Below are 22,507 nucleotides of genomic sequence, written 5' to 3' on the forward strand. Positions count from 1 at the left end.
CACAATAATAGTATAACATCCTTGCTCTTATATTCAATGCCTTGACAAATAAAGGCAAGCATCCCAAATGCCAACTTAACAAACTCATCTACCAGTCCTGCTGCTTTCAAGGATCCATGGACACAATACCAAGGTTCCTCTCTTCCTCTGTTCTTCTTAGGGTCCTATCACTCATGCCTTTATAATAAAGTTAATTGGGGAGAGAGAGAAAGGACTTATATTATGAAATATCTCCAATTATTAAAAGTTTAAGGAATGAGACTCCAGGATTGGGAATGTTAATTTTCACTGCTAGCCAGGAATGTTGTGTGGGAAAAGTGGTATTGAGGGAGATGAGCTATGTTCTAAATGAATAACAGAGCACGTTCGATGGGCTGAATGGTCTTCTGTTCCTGTGTTTGCTCGTAATTGAGTCATTCAAAATCACTTCGGTTTTAATGCAGGATCCAGCATTCTGCGGAAAGTTGAGCTCCTATCTACCGCGTTAAGTGCAGGAACTTCGCCTTATTCCAGTTGTGAGGCAGGCAGTGTGTTGCTGTTTGTGGAAAAAACAACGGCAGAGCAGTGTGCCTAGCAGCAACTTCTGACAGTTCATATTTACCTGCGCGTCTAACTCTCGCCTGAAATCACCGCGTGGTTTGTACAGAAATATCATTGAATCTTTTAACCTCGCCTTCATTTTGACAGTAGGGCCTGCGTCATTACGCAACGCTGGAAGTAGCTAACGACTGCTTAGTCAAAATTCCATGTGTTTTGGAGTTGCCGTGATGCCAGTTATTCTCAAAGTATAGTGAGTGTCTCTCTGTTCATTGGTATCACAAATTAGAGATGTCTTCTCCATCAATGTTTGTAACCACCCACACCTTTAAATGTAAATTAGACCAGTTTACAGAAGAATATGACCTCAGCTGCAATTAAATTATTTTTCTTCAGACGGAGCAAGTTTTGTACTTTATTCTCCCCAATTTAGCACGGCCTGGTTAAAACTAAGGCGCTGGGATCTAAAAGTGCTAAAGGAAAAAAGAGGTTGGGTAATTCAAAATAAAGAAGTTTGCAAAATTACCTCAGAATAGAGACATTAAACACACACACCAGGCGTCCAATTTGTACTGTCCGGCCCCTCTGAATACATATTAAAGTTAGAATGAGTGAGCTGGGCACATCGCAAGGACAGAATCCAGCGGTAGTTGTTAATGTGCCGGGACACTATCGCCGACCATTAGGTTAATGTGATCATTTGTGTTGATTTGACTGGAAGATGAGAGATTTGTCCCTGGCACGCAGCAGGAGTCATGATAAATGGCAAGTGGCCACGAATGAAGTTGGAAACAAGTACGGGAGAAGTATTTTTAATGCACAAAAAATGCAATCACGTGGCATTTTGGAACTGGTACTATGGAAGTAGAATCTGCACAGCAGGCATCACTGTGGACTGGTGTTAGTGCGTTCCTTGTCACAGGCTGTAATCCATCTTAGTAAGATGTATTAATTTGTTTCGTTCCCTGATTTTAGTGACATAAACAACTGCTCCTCAAAAACGAAAGCATTTCACAGGTATACAGAATATGTTTGCCAAACAACTTGCTTGAAAGTGATGGAAAATGACATGTCATTGTGAAACAAAAACAAAATCAGTGAACTGGGGTGAATTGGCCGATCTGAGTTTGTCCAACAAAACCAGAATGGAATAGACTTTCGAGCGTATACCGCTGCTCAGATACTGCGGAGTTCAAAGTCACTATTTTATCCATAATTCTCAGCTGAATGGTGTGCTTTTCTCCTAGCGTTCGTTGTGAACCATTAATAAAAACAATTTTAAAAGGATCGGGTTTAGATTCTGGTTGAACTCCATGTGCATAGCTCTGTGAACAAGTTACCTGACCAGTGGAATATGGAACTTCTGGATAAAAATAAACGGAGCAAAAGGGGAAAATGTCATGAACTTAAAACTTAGTAAAATTGAACAAGGGAGATTAAACGTTACAGGCGCATTTCTCAAAAAAAGAGGTGAATGATTGTTACACGTTGTACAAATATTTTAAATTTTATTTGCAATTTCCACATGTACAAGTTGTACATTCATAATATGGGTGATCCAACAAAATACACTCTGGACTCTAAGTTATAGAACTGTGTTGTAAATCAGAATGTGAAGGCATGCTTGCAAATAATCACAAAACGAATACATTTCTTCAGTCTGCTGTACCATCGGTTTTAACCTGTATTGAACTTACAATGAGTGTGTCGTTGATGTTTCAATATTATTAATTATCTGCATCCCTGAAATGATTTTTTTCTCTTTGTAAACTCCAATTTGTTATATTTAACATTACAGATCACACGTGTCTCATTCAGAAATTTGCAAAGCAAAGGTTGAAAATATAAAAATAAACGCAAAGCAACGTGACATTTACACACGACATAATAAAATATATCACATTTATAAAATTTTAAAGTACAAGAAATAAATAAAAAAAAAATCGCTCATGTGCTGGGTTATAACAGTGCAGCGGATCTGCGTCTGCAGGGAATCTGACAATTAACAGAAGCAATGGCGGCCTGTTGGTTGTGTCAGGTTATGGCGCGTTGACTTTATTACACTTTACCGTTCAAACTGACCTGTAGGAAGTCGTGTCTGACAAACTTGTCGAGCTTAGCTCCAAGAGTTATGGCACATAATCGATCCCCTCCCGCCCTCTGTACGCACTCCTCCCCCTCCCCGCCCACCCCAAACAAAAATGTCCATTAAGGTCCTTCCATTGTCCTGTAAAGCTCTGGTAGTGAATTTGGCGATGCTATGGGCAACTCCTCAGTTCCTTGTGCCCACAAGGACGAGACAGTCGCCCTTTCTCTAGTTCCTACGAGACAACTACTTCTGCTATATACAGTATTGCACTTTACTGCACCGTTAAATGCGTCGCACCTTAACTCCAAGACTGTTTCATTGTAACATCGAAATAGTGTAGACTGTATCCTCTACCATTGGATCCCAACAACGAGAAGGTCTAACCTACACTGTACCTGTTACTTCAGACAGGGTTTTCTTTATTATTAACTTCATTTAGCAATCCACCAGGCTATTTATCCTTCTTTCATCTTCCTCCGTTCGTTCCCTTCACTTTATTGTAAACAATGGTTTTAAAAAATCGGTTGAAAGTCCCCGTCAGGGTTGCTTGTCATTGTTTTCATGTGCGTGTGTGTGTAGGTGTGCTTATTGTTCCACATTGCAAAGTGACTGGAACAATAAACGGTCGCCTGCAGACAGGTATCCAGAAGTCGAGTTAAAAATTCTTCCGGAAGTCTCGAGTCCATGAAACGAAGAGAGAGAGAGCGAGGGGGCTGGGGTGCAGAGGTCGGTGCGGGTTGGGGGGAGTGGTCGATGTCATTTATTGCTGTTTCCTACGTGAAAGCGTCTCGAGAAACAAAATGAACCCAGTTAAGTCTTCTGTCATTTTAAGTATCGGGCACACGGTTACAGAATTCCACATCCTTACTGAAGTCCACAGGAGTTGTATTTGTTCGTAAATGTGTGGTATGTGTTTTCTGTTATGTAGTCCATCAGCACTTGAAAGAGTTTTATCTGCCACCTTCAGATAAGCTGTGCGGTGAGGTCTGCATTCATTTTTATTCATACCTACATAGTGACCGAGAGAGAAGAGCGTGGTATTGAAATGGTGACCAACCCCAGACAGGCTATCTTGGCGTCATCCTGCTTGACCTTTAACCTCGGTCAGTTTCCATCGGGAAATTAAGAGAGGTTGAGGGCGATATTGAAATCCGAAGCCCACCGAGTGGCATAGCAGGGATGGCAAGTGTTCAGGCTCGACCCAGGGAGTTCTTGTGGCACATTAGCAGTGTCCCTACCTTAGAGCTGGCAGACATAGGTTCAAATCCCACCTGCTGCAGAGCAGTGTATGAACATTTCTGAACAGGTTGATGAGGAAAGTCTTCAGGTCGGGTTAAGTCCTCTCTCCTGTTTTTTTCCCCCCCCAAACAAGTTCGCCATCTGTCAGCAAATCTCGCGGGTATTTAGTCTATCTGTGCATATGCAGCACCGAAATTCGCTTACGCAGAGGCGTGTGTACATATACAAGTATGAGATGCACAACTGGTAGTGTGGGCTTCGCCCCAGTTATAAGTTCATTCTCCCCTCTGGTGTCAGCCACGTGGACGGTTCTCCTTGGTGTAGTGTCTGTTGTCTTTCTGTTTGAGGTGGTAGAGTGGCAATCACCCTGTTTGGCACTGAGATGCCTCTTTGTGGTGGAGTTTTAGGGTTGATGTTGGGTGGGTGAGGGGCCGATGGAAGGGCATTCGCAGGTTCGTGTGTGTTTTATTCTCGGGCTGTTTGGTGTTTTAGAAGTGCTCTTGAAACCCTGGCACGGTGCTGTTGCCACTGGCGGCGTCCGGGCTGTGCATCATGTAGTGGACCTGGTGGAGTTTGTGCAGGTGGCAGCTTTGGCACCGCGCCCCAGCTGGGCACTGGGGGTGGTGCTGGCGGGACTCCGGGGGCCCCGGCCCGGCTGATTGTCAGAGGCCCAGCGCCTCGGCGTGCTTGCGGGCTTTGAGCCTCAGGTCGGCGATGCTCGAGTTCTTGCTGCTGGTCTTGACGGCGGCGGCGGCGGCGGCAGCGGCGGCGGCGGCCGAGGCGGACTCGGCGATCGAGGCGATCTGCAGCCCGAACGGAGGCGGCGGGAACATCAGGTACGGGGCATGCGCCGCCAGGTGGTGGTGGAGGTGCGAGTGCGCGTGCGCCACGCCGTCCAGCTGCAACTGCGCCTGAACCTGCGCCGATAGAGAGACAGAGAGAGGAAAATTGGGTTCATTTCTGCTTCTGCCAAGTCTGCTCTCCTCATGCCACCCAACCCTGGATGAAGACTGAGACATACTAAAGCCCAACTGAGCATTAGTATCCACTTGTCAATGTTGTTGCCTTAATTTGGCTCCTACGACGATAAAGAGGAAAATTGGGCTCATCTCTCCTACAACACTTCGCTCTCCTTAGGCCACCCCTCCCCAAACTCCAGGATGAAGACCGAGACAGAGTAAAACCCAACTAAACATCTCTCCTCTACTATTTCGCTGTCCTCATCCCACCCCCACCCCCCCACACCCCCCACTCCAGGATGAATATTGAGACGGAGTAGAGCCTGCGTGAACATTTGCTGCTGTCTTTTGAACTTGTGTCAATCTGGCTGCTACGACGATAAGACAGGGAGAGAGAGAAATTGGGTTCATTTCTGCTTCTGCCACGTTGCTATCATCAACCTCCCTCCCCCACTCCATCCCCGGATGAATATTGAGACAGGGAAAAACCTAACTGAGCATTAGCAACAGTCTTTTGAAGTTGTTGTCTCAACTTGTCTCCAAAATAATTGCAAACCTGCAGATATCATATCCAATCATCCCCCTCTCTGGAGCGTCCATCCCTAATTGCTCACCAACCCCTTCCAAATGAATGCTGTAAAAGAAAAAGGGGCCAATTTCACGTCTAAATTACAGGCGACAAACCAAGGACTTCCTCCCGGTAATATTCTTGTGTTCACGGTGTCGCTTTGAAACCCCACAATTTCCACACAAATCCATTTAAAGAGATTACTGTGGCACTTATAGGCCTGTGATTTCGCACTCTCTTTTCCCTTCCCCAAAGTACCCACCTTAGAAAAACGTAAGGCGAATTAGACAGCTCAGTGCAGCTAGACAGATAGCTCATGAGACAGATGATTGATAGAGTCAGCGCGATGGTTTGAGCAAAGCATTTAGCATGTCCCCCTCCTGTAGCAGTGAGGATTATCCCCTTATTTTGATATTAAATCTGGAGTTATGTACTCGGCAAAAAGAAAAAATAGAAATCTGCAAAGGAACGTGAGTGACACCTTTTGGCAGCTTGCAATGCCCCCAGTAAAGTTTACAGTTTTACCGTGCAATGTCGGTTCCAGCAGAATGTTGCAAGAAATGTGTGTCTGAGCGGCCCAGAGATAGGCACAGCCGATCCCAGTTTTGTGGCCCACTCTCACTCGCTCCAATCACGCAGAAATCTGGATCTAATCATATTCCTGACCCCCAACAAAACGTCCCCTTTGCGCTGGTTCGTTGGTAGAGAAACGTATCTCCACTCGCCCGTATAAAGCTCCAGCGAGAAATTCATTATCCCAGCATTATTCTTTGCTGCCTGCTTGTTTGGAAATTGCAATACTTTGTTAAATTTCTGTAAGGAAATTGCACGTTTCCGTGTTGATGTAGGGGAGAGACATTAGGGGCATTCCTGACCACTCCAGTGAGGCCGTGTAGACGTGGGGTGGGGGGTCACTTTGGGTGTCCTATCTGTATAACTCGTTAAATTGGAATAGCTGACAGATGGGGAGTGAGAAAACCAGCTATCCCACTCCTTAAAAAGCCGAAGCGTGGAAAAAAAACATGAACTGCTGAATGAGAAAGTTACCCCCGCCACTCAGGGACGTCTTTCGCTTATCGCATCGAGTGGAAATCAGCGCAAATTATTTATAAAACACAAAAAACAACCCTCAAGAACAGCTTGTGCCCTGTCAAAATGGAAATCGGGGCGGCTGCCAGAAGTCATGTAAATTCATCACTGTGCAATAATCCCACAATCCCACACAGTCTTGAACGCTTTAAAACTCCACTTTTAACCAGCTCACACAGTTAAACACTACACCTGTTGGAAAGGCATCCGCAATGCTCCCATGTTCACGTATGGAGCTACACGGCACGCGTCTAAATGGCTTCCCGTTCCCAATATTACTCCTGGCGAATATGAGAGAGACAGAGAGAGAAAGATAATATTAATGTCTTGACATTTGATTGCAATTTATGAAGGAACGATATTATGATATATCAACGGCGGACGGATTCCTTGTATTAGATTCAAGCCAATGAAACGTGAATATTCGCCGTCAAAGTTTTCAAACGATTGAATTAAACAAATCTAACACATCCTTGAACTTTCCGCTGGCACAGGCTCGAGTTACCTCTTTCTAGCCCTGACCTTTCTGGGATTTCCACAATTTGGAGTTAGCTGTTGATCTAACCGTGGGTATAACTCATCCATCCACACACACACGAGGCATATCCACATACAACGTGACCCTATTTAAATATTCTCGTTTTGTTTTTGTTTGTTCCTGTGTTAGAGAGGACACATGAACGGCGGGTGGAGGGGAAAAACATTTTTTTTTGGTACTTAAACAGGGTCACGGACTGGCGAATTAACCCCTTCTTTATTCTCTTATATTTCGCTTAGAACTCTGCCCAGTGACACAGGGATATTGCTGTGTGTGTTCGGTAGTTTAAACAGAACGTTGCCCTCCTCTTTAAAGCGAGAACAGCCCCCTGAAACGAAAACAGAAACAGCTGGAGAAACTCAGCAGGTCTGGCCGCATCTGTGGAGAGAAAGCAGAGTTAACGTTTCAGCTCCAAACTGAAGAAAGCCCATTGAACCCCAAATCTTTGACCCTGTTTCTCTCTCCACAGTTACTGCCAGGCCTGCTGAGTTTCTCCAGTAATTTCCATGTTTATTTTTGTTTCAGATCTTCAGCATCCACGATTCTTTGTTTTGTTTTATCCCGAATGACCGACACTGCCGAAGATATTGAGAGGCAATACCTTTATGCATTTGATTTTCTTGTTTCCGACATTTTGCTCGCCTGTTTTGGAACCAAACCTGAGGAAGAAGAAGAGGATTCTTTTTAAAAAAAAAAGAAGCGGCCCTCCGAGACGAATCGATAACTTTTAACTCTGATTTGGTGTGGCATCCGCCGAAGACGGATGGGCTGCGCTCCGCGTCGCCGTCTCACTAATATGGAGTAGAAATGTCAGTAATGTAATGACAGTCCGCTACTATTCCTCACGGCCTTTCAATAAAAAAAACCAACCCTCGGAAAGGAACGCAGCATAAATTAATTTGTTGTCTGTGCGGAAAGCGAGTATATAAACGGTGGTTACACAATTCGTAATTTGCCTACCCTGACAGTAAACCAACTGTTTTTTTGTGGGGTTGGGGGGGCGGTTGTGAGTGCTGGTGTTATAGCATTTGTTTCTGTTTTGTTCAGCAATGGCCACTTCTCTCAATCAACCAATCCTGATAGTATCTCTCGCAAAAGAAAGACATCTATATCCTTTGATCTTTGCAACATTTGCCGAACGATCAAGCGGTTAATTAATATTAATTGCATTTCCTAGATCAAATATACCTCCAAGCTCTCTTTAATTGTTTTAATAATGGTCATTTGGAATGGTATAATTAGTGCACACACAAGAACTTCAAACGGCATTGTTTAATTACCCCAGATACCTCCACGGTAGTCTGCAGTATGGTGTCAACTGGTTGAAGCGGATTTTCGGTTTGAAGTATGGATTAGGATGTAATCGCCAATGTAAACACGGGGACGGCGCAATGAATGCTTCTATTGGCATTATGGGGGTGATATGAGCAGGATAAATATGCCCATTCCCAACTCAAACTGCGTAGTGCTGTATATCCTGAGTGTTTTATCGTACCAGATGCAAGTTGTTTTGAACCCAAAGTCTCTCTCTTTACATAAAACCGAAAGAACTGCGGATGTTGTAAATCAGAAAAAAAATGCTGGAAAAGCTCAGCAGGTCTTGCAGCATCTGTGGAGCGTGATCTCGAACCGAAACATTAACTCTGATTCTCTCCATAGATGCTACCAGACCTGCTGAGCATTTCAAGCAATGTCTATGTCTGTTTCCCTCTCTTTACGTGTCTGATAGTCAGTACTTCGAGATCCATAGCTATGTGACATGGACGTGAGCCCTGTACAACACACGCCACACATTTTAAAACAAAACCAAATCTCGAAAAGACCCCTAAAAGTGTTATTGTCTTATGTTACATCCGCTTCACAGCCGGCCCGGAATCAACGCCACCCAGCAACAAGGATACAGGTAAAACTGACATGAAATTGTTTATGGGCTGGGTGGGAAGGGGGGGTAAGGTCAGCTGTGGAGGAGGAAGTGGATGGTGGCTTTTAAAGAAAAAAAACTTCCAGCACACAGGAGAATCAATCCGGTAACCCGGAGTGTACTCATTCTGCATGGGGAGTAAGTTGTGGATGTGGGGAAGGGACGGTGAGGACGGTCTCATGGGTCTCCCCAGCGGGTTTTGCCTTAAGAAAGCAGCAAAGGAAATGTTATTGGAAGTTTGAGGCAAACATCCCGCTGGCTGAAAATGAAATGTAGGCAGAAAGGGGCAAGAGGAGCGCGTTAAAACACAACTGAACTATTTCGAGGCTTGAAGCGTCCCAATTACCCCTGGAGGGGGGCAGACATAGATATAAGGGGTATATACAAGCGGGCTGTCGAGCGAAAACATTAGGTTAAACCTCGGGAGATAGTCAGATCAATTACAATTAGTGCGCCAATGTCGATTCCAAATATGTTAAGTTAAAACAACTACATTGTTTGCAGCCCGCTTTTACACAATCGATTCCTTATTAAGCACCACTAAACGCTACCCGTTGGAAACGGTGGTAATATGATTTCTTTTTGATTTCCATTAGCGACAGTGAATAATGACATTTAATTTAGGCCTGCGCCATAAACGAAAATGTATTATATGTAATTGAATTACCGGCTGGCCCTTCACCGCTCTCATAAGTTTAAATTACCCAGTGACAGATGCTTGGTGCGCGTTGCTAACCGAGCAGGTTAATAATCCGCGGCAGTCGCTCCGAATAAGGGAGCGTGGATTTTGGTTACAGTGGCTGCTGTTGCGTCCTGTCCTTTCCCCGGCCATGACACTTTCCACATCTGCTTCTCTGCCTCCTCCTCCACACCACCACCCTCCGCCACCACCACCACCACCCACCCCCCCACCCCGCCCCCCGGATCCGCAAACTTGTGTATTAGCCAAGCCCCACACAGCACCTGAAAACAGAGAACTGCCCTGCACCTTGACTGACGGTTTCAGTCCCGCTGATTCAACTCTAATAAACAAACAATTTTGTATGTTTACACGGGAGGACCCCTCCCCCCCAAAACCGGACAATATTATTGTCTCCTTTCCCACACCCTCCCCCTATTTAGCCCAAGAATGAAGCGTCTTCACTAATAAGCATAATATCTATTCAGTAGAGCTAGCCCAATTTAGCCTCTTATCTATCTTCCTATCTACCAATTCACTTGTTTATTTTCTCTCTCCATGTGTCTATTCCCCCGAAATTTCGATTTAAAACGCAACTTGACTGCAAGACCACGCGTTTCCAGGAAAGTCTCGCCTAAAAACTTCCTTTAACACCTGCGGTGTGTACCTTGCCTTAGCCTGACCCAGCCTCCAGGACATCCTAACAGTGCTCTGTGTCTCACCCGGGATATTCAGAACCGCTTATGAACCGGCTGCGCTACAGATGGAAGAACTGACATCTGCGCGTTCGGACTCCTGAGATATTTACATCAGATCAGCATTAGTTTGTTTTGCTTTGTCTTTTTTTGTAAATCAATTTATTGGAAAATTGTTTTATCGCGTGGGACTTGACCTCAGGCAAACTCTTTGAGATCTTCAGATAAGTGCAACTCATTTCACTCATTTCAAATAAACACAACTGAGTTTTATCTGGAAATCACGCCATTCCCGCTGTTTTGAACTGGAAACAGTGAGTGAACAGTTATAGCAACAGAAGTACGACTCGCTTACAAACAAACACCCCTCTGTTAGTCTTTTTCCTGAAATCCAACTGCACTCGCAACATTGAGTGTAATTATACTTCAAGGTTTACTGGCGGTAAAGTTCAGAGCTAACTGGTGCGTGTGTATGTGCGTGTGTCTCTGTATGTGTGTGTGTGTTAACAGGTAGCGCCCTACAGTATTTTAAGATCCTAGTAATGAATCTCCCTCACCTGGACCCTAGCTTCGGACAGGCCTAGTCTCTGACTCAATTCCTCTCTCATAAAAGCGTCCGGATAGTGCGTCTCATCGAAAAGTCTCTCCAGTTCATTCAACTGTTCCAGTGTGAAGTTGGTCCGGCTCCTCCTCTGCTTTAACTTTGTCTGGCCGTCCTCGTCTTCCGATTTCACATCCTCTCTCTTCTCTTTACATTCATAAATACCTGCAAAGAGACCATGCCATTTCGTGAAACTAGCCAAGTGAGGGGAAGGCGCATGCAAACCTACACACACACACCCTTCAGCTTCAAACTGACCGAACGATCCAACCCCGGGGTGCCCTATTCATGAATGCTGACTGTAACTGTATCATTTTCAGGGTGCAGGTCATGCCACTTGCCACCAATTTATTTTAGTAACCATTGTCAAATAATACTGCGTCGTTCCCCCAGAGCTCCAAGGGCAGCTTTAGCTCCTGTAGAAATTCTGATTTGAACGGTAAATTATTGTCTATTGACAATGCATTGGGCCATTAAAGAACAGGCACCGCTTCCTTCTCGATAAACGTTGAACATTAGTTTGCATACATATATAGAACACTCCCCCGTTCAGAATTGATACAGCAGCCTCAAACCTTGCACGATTTTTTTTCATTCTGACTTCTGTCTGATTTGATTGCTCTTTCTCTGGATCTTAGTCACACGACAGAGGCCTACATAAGGGATGTAGCCTCTTAAATAAAAAGAAAACAATAAGGGTCTCGTTGCCTTTCAGAGTGACTAGGGGGCGGATGGAGGGGAAAGTGTATCACCTATAAAATGCCTGGCTGACATTTTATTTCTGCAAGAACAAAGCCGCGCAGACAAGCTAACTCTATGTTCCAATTAAAGTAGCATAAACAGGCGTGAAGATTTGCCATGTTTTTTTTCTCTCCTGTCATTACCAGCACAACACAATCTTTGATCACTGCTAGTGCCAAACGGTATTTGTATTTCAGTTTCTTAAACAACATGAACATTTCCAACTGCCAGACACTGTCAGGCCTGCTGAATTCTAATAGCCAGAGATAGCTATGGCAGTTTTGCCAGCCCCTGTTTGTTTTCCACCGTATCTATGTTACGCAGCACAGAATGTCCAGGCAATTGATCCAAAATGAGCCTTAAAATAAAGCATCATTATCTGAACGCCAACTTTTTTAAAAATTTTGTTTGTTTTCATCACCTTTAGAATCTGGATCCATTTTACCAACTATTGCAATTTCAGCTGTTGCATATGCCGGAGCGAGAGGTAAAGCGATCACTGTCCTACGAACAAACGGGACGAGGCGATTGTTGTTTTAATCCATTAACAGCCTATTCGGCGGGGAAAATATGTAACTGTGTTTCTACACTAGCGTTTGAAACATTTGAAAACTTCCAGCCTTATCTGGACATGCCCTTTGCGAATTTCAACTGAAAAAATTTTGCGCAAAATAGGCAAAACTTTGACAATTTTAACAGCTCCAGGATTATAATAAAGGCAACGTGTTAAAACATTATTTTCTCCCTGTTTCGCTCATAAAGATTTAAACCGCGTCTCCCAACTCCCCCTAACCTCTTTCGCAAATGTAATGCTGATAAATTAACTCAACAAATTGACTGCATTGATTTTTTAAATGTTTTTTGCGGTTGGATTAATAAATTCAACTAAAAACAAAACTTATGTATACATCCGGTTATTTATCCTGGTATTCTACACTGCACGCTAGACCAGCCTTTCGCCTTTCATATTAAATGATGTTTCTGATAAAGCAGGAGATGTATTTGTTGAATATAATTTGTGTGAAAATAATCCACTGTCAGTATATATATATATTTGATACCCAACGGATTTGAGAAGTTCATAATGATTTATTGGAGAAGGGAATAACATTGAAAGTGTGTCCATGGGATGAGTTATGGAGGAACAGAAAGTGGATTTAATGTTAATAAAGTGAATTTTACCTCTGAAACTCACTAACATGTTTTATTTTTGTTTAAATTTAGCTGGAAGGTGAGAATCGCGAATTTGTCATAAGAAATGGTTTGATCTTTCAATATCCTGTCTTGCCACGCTCCTTGTTTATTTAACCCCAGGTTTTCCATAACGACGTTAGCGGGAGCTGAAATCCGAGACTATTACAAATGAATCTGCATCATGTCTTCCCTGAACTGTATGAATCATAATAAGGCATCCTCTTTACACCGATAGAGATTGCTTCGGCTGTTTAAACTCTCCTAGAGAATACTGCTCATTCCATCATCCCAGGTAATTGCATTAGGATGGGATTTCATGGCATCATTTCTTTCAAGTCACTGTCTGAATTCACAGCACATATGAATAGCAATAAAAAGCGCCAGTACATTCTGTTATTGCCTTCAATTGAATAAAGCTGAAATATTAATATATAGGTGGGACAGAATGAATCTGGCGTACAATACCGCACGCATGTAAATGCGCTATTTAACACCCAGGATCAGATTTTTATTACACAATCGCCGTTATGCATGTAGATGTTTTTTCCCCAAAGATTTTGCCTTTTTTTTTACATACTTCGAATTGGTGACATCCGCTGCTAGACAGTATGGAGAGCTAAAATATATTTGCTATATATAAAACAATGATTTAAGAGTCTGACAATGATTTGCCTTTTACTGAGTTATTTAGTTTTCGAATGAAATCGTCGAATCTTATGAACTAGCTGGTAATATGGTTAGCCCAGTCTTTACATGAAGTGACCATGTGCATTTTGCAGAGTCTATTAACCGTGCACACTCGGTTTAACGACAGTGCTGTTTAATTGCACCTAGAATCCGATTCAAGCAAAGCCGTGTGCTTTTCTCGTCACTTGAGTGCGAGATTTGGGGATATCTGCAGCCATTTACGAATTCCAACCCACGCCACTTTCCACAATCGAAAGGACTCTTTTTTGAAAATCGCTGTTTTTTTTTCAGCGAATTCCAGGTTTGGCGACTGGTTAGCCAGCCGGAGGAGAAAGATTAATGTCTTTTTTATTATTATTTTCTCCCCACTCCCTCAGCCTGAACATGGAGTGGCCCTTGCCCCGCTAGGAACGAGGAGGGAGAGATCGCTGGGTTTGTGTGCAAGAATATCACATAGGAGGGGAGAGGGGGTTGGGGTTGGGGGTGGGGGGGGAGGGTAACAAATGAGGCAGAATATTAAGAGAGTTGCCCCGACTGAGGGCACTTCCCAAACCCTCAGATGGTGTCGGGGGCGAGCGCTGAGGAGAAACCCCACGCCATTCTCCCATGTTTGTCAAAGTCTTTTCTTTGCCCTAAACAGTTAAAGGGAGCAGCCCCCCCCCCCCCCCACCGCCCCCTCCCCGCACTGCCCTCCCGCCCGGCCTCCCACCCCGGGATGAATTGGAGCGAACTTTTCTGTCTCTCTCTGCAGGATTCACAGAGGGTACTGCGAGGAATCGATACCCGATGCTTTCCGTCTAAAGCCTCGGTAACAGGCCGAGAGAAATGCTCGGTGTTCTCCTGAAGCCTATTAAGTTTTCTCGGCGTGGACTCACCTAGATTATGGCTAGGGCACACATTTAAAAAAAAAGCTGCCTACCTTCAGAAGTTCTGGCGGAGTTCAAGTCTTTTACTTTCTCGTTCTCGTTCTCCACATCCTTGTAAACGTGTGCTGTGCAATGGCTGGTGTCAGTGATCTCTTGGCAGCTGGAATCTGAGCCACTCAGTTCCCTGGATCGAGCTAGCCCGCTCTCCAGAACTTCCCGATACGTGATCGCTTCTTTCTTATCCTTGCTTTTTTGCTCGAAAGATTTAGAGACGAATGCCGTCAGCTCCTCCATGGTTAGCTCGCCCGCTCGCTGCTCTTTTGAATATGTATATGTCTCCCCTTCTCAACGTGTTGTATGTGTGTGTGTGTTTGTGTCTGTGTACAAACAGCCTCCGAGCCGGCAGAAAGAGAGAGAAAAAAAAATCCAGCCCCCACGCACTCTCCCTCCCTCCCTCCCCCCCCCAACCACCCCTTTCCCTCCTTCTGTCCACAATGTGTTTGCAATGATGCCTTGTTATTTTGCTAACCACCTTGTTACATGCTGTTGGGAGGGGTGTTGGCGGAGGGAGATCGGGCCCTGGTGTTATGTGTTACTATTTGAGATCAGAGTATTTATACTTGGCGATCAGAGCCCACCTCCCATTCCCAACACACACACACACATACACCCACCCCCCTTCCATCTCTTCGGCAATTATTCAGTTGAATACGTCTCAGACGCGTGGATCATACAACCTGTATACCTCCTCCCCACCACCAACCCCCAGCCCAACTGCTCTCTCTCTCTCTCTGTCGCTAATCCAGTAACCGAATAGGATTCTTTTAATTCAATTACAATCCTATTATTGCTCTCCCATTACTTGGGTAAACACCCGAGACGTGTGCCAACTGTTTACATAGGGAAATCACTGCAAGTCGCCGAGTTCAGTGGCAGCGGATCAAACTAAACTCACCAGCCTCACGATTGCAGAACGCTGGTGTGTTTGGGGAGGGGGTGTGCACATACGTTAATTTTATTGCATTTAAGAAAGGTTCAACATATACAGGCCACCTGTCTAACTAATGCACACAAAGGACAGCAAAATCACGATGTCTTTTGTCATCATTATTCGACCAAATGCGATAGAGGTGTTTTACATGACAATATAACACGGTTGTGCATATATTTATGCATATTCGACCTTTCGATTGCAAATTATTGCGTTCCGGTATTTAATTTGATATCTTGCATTTTCGCAAGTCTGTTCTGATGCGTAAGATGAAATTAGCTTCAGTTTTTAAATTTATATCTCATATTTACCTTCTAACTAATTATATAATCGTCGCATTAGATACGCTTGTTTATGCAGATCACTTGTTAGTTAATCCTTCAGAATGAGTACCTGTCGGCTATTAATTATACCCAGAATATATAAGGCGGGCTGTGGTTATGCAGCGTGTCTAGGTCTCTGGGTAACTGCTCAGTTTCTGCAGTTTATAGTTTAAGGAGGCCAACGACCCCCAGTGAAGCGAGCATCTCATGCAATTATTAATTTTTCTCTTGGTGAATGACGTTGTTGTTGTATTTAAAATCACAACATACCGAACGAGATAAAGTTAGCGAGGAAAGAAATTAATGTTTGCAATAAGAGTTGCTACTTTTTAAAAACAAAATTTAAGAGAATCGGCTCCCCAAATTTGCAGAAATGTTACGACATGGATTTTAACATATTATACAGGTGGGAGCAAATATACCATTGCTCCCTTTTTACAGTGACTGATCTTGACAGTTATTGTATTGCTTCATCTATATGTCACCTCCGATATAGATTTCTTTTTAAAAGTGACATGCAATGAAGTCCTTAATTCAATATGCGCGCAAATGAACAAATAGTCCACCTACAGTCCATCCTTTGGCACTGATAGAGGACATCATTCATCGAAAATATTGAAATGTAGTGAGAGAATCTCCATTCCCTGTTCACCAACGGACCGCCTGAATAACAGCGCCAAGTAGGAATCCACGAGGCTCCTGGACATGCTATTGTTGGGCCCTAATATTTATAGGTAAATAAAGGTACACAGATCCTGCTCTCCGGCTCTCGAACCCAGTTATAGCCACAAAGTTCCCCTCTTCACATCAAACTCACGCATTCACCCTGGAGTGCTCCATTTGTGCCTTCACCATAGCACATTATTATAAGAAGGAATTCACCTGAATTTTATATTAGAATCTCCAAATCAACAAATCCACTTAAAATGAGTGAAGATGACCCTTTTTTATGAAAATAAAATTACATTTCGTAATGCGTGTGATTTCAAGAATTGAGAAGGACTGAATTAAGGGAAACTCAACCCGTCCCCAATTTCTGTCCTTGCAAATTACAAATCCGATCAATTACGTGCGACTTTCCAACGTTATTAGCAACGTTTTGACAAAAGCAACCTTTTTAGTAAGTCACAACGTATTATTGTTTTAGGAGAGACGGAGCAGAAAATCCGGTCGTGCTTCAGCCCTGCTTGTCTTCAGTCTGTTTACACACTCAGGAATTATGTCACCCTAGTCAAATTCCGCTACATTTCTGCTACTTGCTGTGACGCCCCAGAGTGAAGACCGATACCACAAGCACAGATGTGTGGCAGTGCCTTTGCACAACTTATACTGGTCTGCTTTAACCTTCCCCAGGCTGGGGTGGAGAAGAGAGTGTGCGTGTGGTATCAGCTTCAAAGGATACGGGCACCATGCAATTTTCCTGGGTTCGCAATTTTGGAGCTGGACCTTAGCCTCGGATTTAAGATACTGAATTGTAAGCAACAATACTGCTGCATCTTCCGGCATGTGAGCTGGAATAAGGAGGTAACCCAGAGAGAGGTCTGTGTCCTTGTGCCTTCACTGTTAAGAAATGACGTGCAACTTGTCTCGAGGGTTTGTAGCCTGGCTCCAGGAGCCAGACACGATTCACCGTCCGAGTGACGTTAATAATTCTGGGGATGGGTTTGCACTTTGTGTGTAAAACAAAAACAACGCGACATGCTTGAAGTGGCAACCTTTTCACTCCCCTCTCTGCTCCACTCCCCGCTCTCTTCTCCAATCCCCTCTCCATTCCTTTCTTCAATCCAATCCCCTCTCTCTTCTTTAGTCCCCTCTCCATTACCCTCCCCATTGTCTTTCTACTTCCCCACTACTCCCCTCACAATTGTCCTCTCTACTCCATCCCTACTTCACTCTCAACTCCACTCTCCATTTCTCTCCCTATTCCCCTCTCCACTTCTCTCCCCTCACCATCCCTTCCCACTCCCTTCTCAATTCCCCCCTCCATTTCTCTCCGCTACTTCCTTCTCCATTTATCTTCCCATCTCCCATCTCCATTTCTCTCCCCCCCCCCCTTCCCATTTCTCACCTTACTTCCCTCTCCATTTCTCTCCCCTACTCCCCCATCTTCTTTCCCCTTCCCTTCCTTCCTTTCCTGACTCCCCTCCCACTCCCTCCCCTTCTTCGCTCCACGCCCCTCCCTTTTCACCTGCCCCCTCATCTTTCCCATTCCCCTCTACTCCCTTGTCATTCCCCAGTCCCTTCCCCACTTCAGTCTCCTCTCCGCAGCAACCCCCTCCTCCTCTCCCCCTACCAACCTCATGTCTCCATTTCTCTTTCCACTGCCTTCTCCATTCTCCTCCCACTTCTCCCCCCACTGCCCTCCCAACACCTACCCATTCACGTTTCTACCTCTGCCCCATCGAATCTCCAAAACTCTTTCAGACGAATACAAGCGAATTTGAATGAGAATTGCTGTAAAATAGAATAGCTCGCTTCAACTGGTGGAAGTCTAACCTTGGTTTAAAACAGGCGCCTTAAAGGTAAACTTCTTCGCAGTTAATATGTGACCTTCTTCACTGCCCGCGCCTTTGAATTCCGTTTCCTCCGTACCTCAGTGTTTGTTCATTGAGAAGGAGTATGTTACTGAGGGACGTCGTGTGTTTGTTATGAGGACCCATTGATAACTCCTCATGGACCTGTTCAAAGTGCACTGTTAGTGTTTGACAGCCGCCTGATGCGCCCCGTAGGGTGTCTCTTACAGATGGGTGTCAGTCCCACTTTACCCCAGTGTTGTGGAAACATGTGCTCCATCACATAGCCCTCTTTCTCGCAAAGGTTTGTAGCCGCTTCGTGTGAGATTTATGCAGTGACTTCTTGGCTCTCCCTGTGATCAACCTAGCTTTTTCCAAATGAACTCGGAGGGCTCGGGACTTTTCCCACGTCAAGTTCATATACCTTCCCCTTCCCCTTCCCTTCTTCAATAAATGAACAGCAACACGATTTGTGGCTTGTGGTTTCTTCCGGACCGTCACCGTTTCTCATTGTTTATTCTGCAGCGAGGGAGATCTGTTGGTGCAAGTTGGGAGGTTGGAGGGGGTGAGATTAAAGAAAAACAACCTGAACCTCCGGATGAACTGGGAGCAAACATGAGCCCCTTTCACAGCCATCCCGGCTTTATCAACACCGCCAACAGCCACTCGACTGCGAATAACCAATCGATCAGTTGATGTTAAAGTCACAAATCGGGGCTGAAAATATTTCCACTGTAATTCCCCCTCCAAAAAAAAGTCTATATCAAAAGTTCATGAGAGACGTCCCGCTACGTTTCTTTGTAAACAGACACCCCGGCCAAGAACTCAACCCCTCCAAAAATCCTGAACTGTTGCACAGTTGGAGAATTGGATAACATTTCAAAACGCGTTGGAATTTTAATAAACTCGTCTTAGGTGTATAACGATAGCCTTGTTGCCTGATTGAGATGCGCTTAAAATAATGGCGCAGAGTTCAAAGCCATCCCCATGATGTTTTTTTTGTATGTGACTTATGTTGGTGCATTGACGTGGATTACACGTGTGGGTTTGCAATCTAACAACACCCCCAGGGGCAGGCCGCGCAGAGAGAGAGAGAGACCTGGGGCTCAAATGGGACTCCAGCAGTTGCTCTGCAGAGCCCTCAATGCTTTGTCAATGAGCATTTAGATACGATAGTCTTAGGTGAAGCTAGCATTAAACCAAGAGGCGTTAGCCGGGCAGATGGATAAATAAAGGGAAAAGGGGGGAAAGATCATTGCCTTCCCAGTGAAATATTAATCACGATTTATTGTTCTCCAAGGGCCGGTGGAATCGTGGCAAGGAAAATGCACCGGAAGATGGAGCTGCTCCGGTAAATAACGGGCCGCCTTCTAATTTCACACGTCCCATTATGCAGTTCACCAGAGATTAATCAATCAATTAGTGTCTTCGCGTCTCCGAGACGGAGGTGCCGAGAGCGGCTCCAAGAACACACGGAGTTTTGAAGCGCCATGCCCTCCTTAGAGCGCCAGTCAGTTAGGGCTGTTTGAATGATTATGTTCTCTCCATCGAACACATACTGATCAGTATTGATAGCACTGTTTTAGACAATACCTGACTTGTCAAAACGGAGGGGGTGGGGGGCGGGATAACAGACCAAACGGCACACAGCCGTGTCAAAAAAATCACCACGGGGTATGTACATAAGGTTTATCTAGTAGGTGGAATCACCCTGTTAATGGCAGATTGCTGTATCATGTGTAAAATGTTCGTATTCTTAACACAACAATTGAATGGTTTACATTTCCCTTTGCGATAGACTCAAATATACTGGAACCAGGGCTAATAGATCTTCATTAACAGCGAATTCATTACCACTGCATTAAATAGATACCCGAATTCACTCTCTAGAAACCACCGGGGAGTTTTAAGAACACAAATGAAATCTTCATGAACACCCCATCTCAAAATGTCTATTCTCGTTTGGATGCCTAGATGTTTATTTGATGGAGTTAAAATTTAGTACGGATTTGATTTTCTTTGAGATCGTCCAGTATTTATTAGGTCAAGGAAATCCGTTCATAAAAACACACACACACAGCTTGCATGTCTGAAATCCCTTCGGTGCTGTTCTCAATCGATTTCCAAGCGACGATGATATTTTATGATCCTTTTACAGCGAAGCAACTTCTCCATATTTCCACCGCTCAAAATGAATCGATTTTTTCTTTAAAAAAAACTTTCTTAAAAAAATCCTGCTTTTAAGAAATTGCTTTTTAAGCTTGAATAGTGTTACCTGCTTTAATTTATACGGGAATATATCTGTCTTTGAGATTCCCAGCAGCTGCAGCAATTTGGTCCCACATTGTGGTTTCAAATGTTGTGCTCTCCCCTCTAACGACTGTCCCTTTGCAATCCTTTCTTCCACGAACCATAACATCCTGCACTTTTAGCTGTATTTCACTGTAAATAATTATGATCTATAGATCGAAATGCCACACCATTCGACGCATTCAGTCAGGGCCGGTGTCTTTAGTGAGCGGCTGTCGCAACTTGTCTCAATTTGAATTAGGTACATAAAGAGGCGAGCTGAAAATAAACTTTAACTATAAAATATCAGAGAACTTCTAAAATAAATCAGTTGGATTTAAGAAACAAAAACGGAAAACAGCCCCTTTAAAGTTAAAGGGTACTTGGTACTTATTATTGCCAGAGTTAAAAAAATAGGATCAAAATGCATGCCACTTTTTCAGTCCCATATGTAAAGTGTTTGGGAACTGAAGTCACACACAAGGCAAACTCACCCCTATTAGGGGAGGTTGAACGTTGCCTGATTGAGTGGTTTATCATTCCAATATTTTACTTTCCGGTTTGTTAGATGAGGGGAGCGATTACCCGCCAAGTGTTGGAGTTTCAACGCCCGATTAGATGAACAAAAGTGCTGAGGAATAAAGGACCACCGCTTAATCGACACGACGCTTTGAGTTTCAAAAGAACGCTCGCCAGGGATGTAAGCATTAGCTACAACAAAACAAAAAGAAATTCAATCATTACAAATGTTGCCTGGAAATCGTTTCTCTTTATTGTGGTCCGATCACCTCCTAGAAAAGATAGCCTTTAATTAGGTTTTTTTTCGCGTACGTGTAGAAAGCATTAATAATCTTCATGTGAATTTTATTGAATTACATACCGCAGTGCAAGGAAGGAAATGGCATTGTGTAATCTTGCTGGCTGCCTTGCAAATTATAAGATGAACGCATTTTAAATAGTACGAAAGTCACTTGTTTTAATTTAAACTGATTTCGCCAATTAAAAAGGAAACTTTGAACCAAGATTGACAAGGAACAGGTTATTTTTAAACATAAAATTTGCAACTTCAGACGCTTTGCACGAAGCTTTTTGGGCATGTCAGTTCGCTCTGTAACTTATTTTCCAATTAAGCACTAAATATATTCTTTCTAAAAAAAAAGAACACGTTTAAACAGATGTGTGTGTGACCCTTGAAGGAATTGATGTCCTTATGTCGCAAATGTTTTTCGGCTGGGGAGCCACCTTGATGGCGTGTTGAGAAAGAGAGAGGTGATGATAACAGAAAGGGGACCTGTTAATCCCTATTCACCCCCTCCCCATCCAACACCTCTCCAAATTCGACATTGCCTTGCGTTCTGCCTTTTTAAGGCAAAGAGAAACAACACGCCATTTGTATAATATTAGTCAAAACTAAAGCAAGCGCCCCCAGCAGCAGTTGTATTTGAATATTAAGTTGTTTTGCATTCACCAACATATAAAAAAAAATGAACATTCGACTGTTAAGTGTTTATACGATGTTAATTAGCTGCGGTGGAGCCCTAACCAGACTTTGCCTGTAACTAATAAGGAATCAATTAGCTAATGAAGTGGCCATTAAGCGAAAGCGAGTCTTAGCATGGATATTTATAATATTTTGCTATGATCCCTCTAATTGCAGCTGTCATACAGAGCTCACAGCTTTCAGCATGTCTAATGAGAATCATTAGATCATAACTGGCACACTTAGAAGATTTAGTGGCATAACTGCTTCCTAATTATTTTTAATTACCGACCATTCTTGTAATCAGGCGCTCTCCTAGCTATCTAGTTTTCAGCCATCCTTACCTTTTCCAATTTACTTTTCTCCCCTCCCCACCACCCTCCCCCAAAAACAGCGTCTCGCCACTTGGCCAGTCATTGCTTTCTTTTTTTGATATCAGAGAGGATGGCGCTTCCTTTCTGTGAAATTTCACGAAATACGTGTACATTACTCGCCACTTCTCACTGTT

General features: G+C 43.9%; 1 protein-coding gene and 1 long non-coding RNA gene across 2 annotated transcripts; one reads left to right on the forward strand and one right to left on the reverse strand.

The window, feature by feature from the left end:
- Positions 1–2,750: 2,750 nt before the first annotated feature.
- shox (short stature homeobox) lies at positions 2,751–14,771 on the reverse strand. The gene is made up of 5 exons (XM_048598149.1): positions 14,457–14,771; positions 10,872–11,080; positions 7,621–7,678; positions 6,674–6,762; positions 2,751–4,782 (listed from the first exon to the last, which is right to left on the reverse strand). Exons 1-5 carry the CDS (start codon positions 14,695–14,697, stop codon positions 4,528–4,530), a joined length of 852 nt encoding a protein of 283 aa, XP_048454106.1. The 5' UTR covers positions 14,698–14,771; the 3' UTR covers positions 2,751–4,527.
- Positions 14,772–18,031: 3,260 nt separating this feature from the next.
- Positions 18,032–21,393, forward strand: LOC125483371. The gene is made up of 3 exons (XR_007262330.1): positions 18,032–18,239; positions 19,531–19,581; positions 21,088–21,393. It is a non-coding gene; the product is annotated as an uncharacterized LOC125483371 (long non-coding RNA).
- The last annotated feature ends 1,114 nt before the right edge of the window (positions 21,394–22,507 follow it).

Source organism: Rhincodon typus, chromosome 6 (assembly GCF_021869965.1).
Source record: "Rhincodon typus isolate 14 chromosome 6, sRhiTyp1.1, whole genome shotgun sequence".
Lineage (NCBI taxonomy): Eukaryota > Metazoa > Chordata > Chondrichthyes > Orectolobiformes > Rhincodontidae > Rhincodon > Rhincodon typus.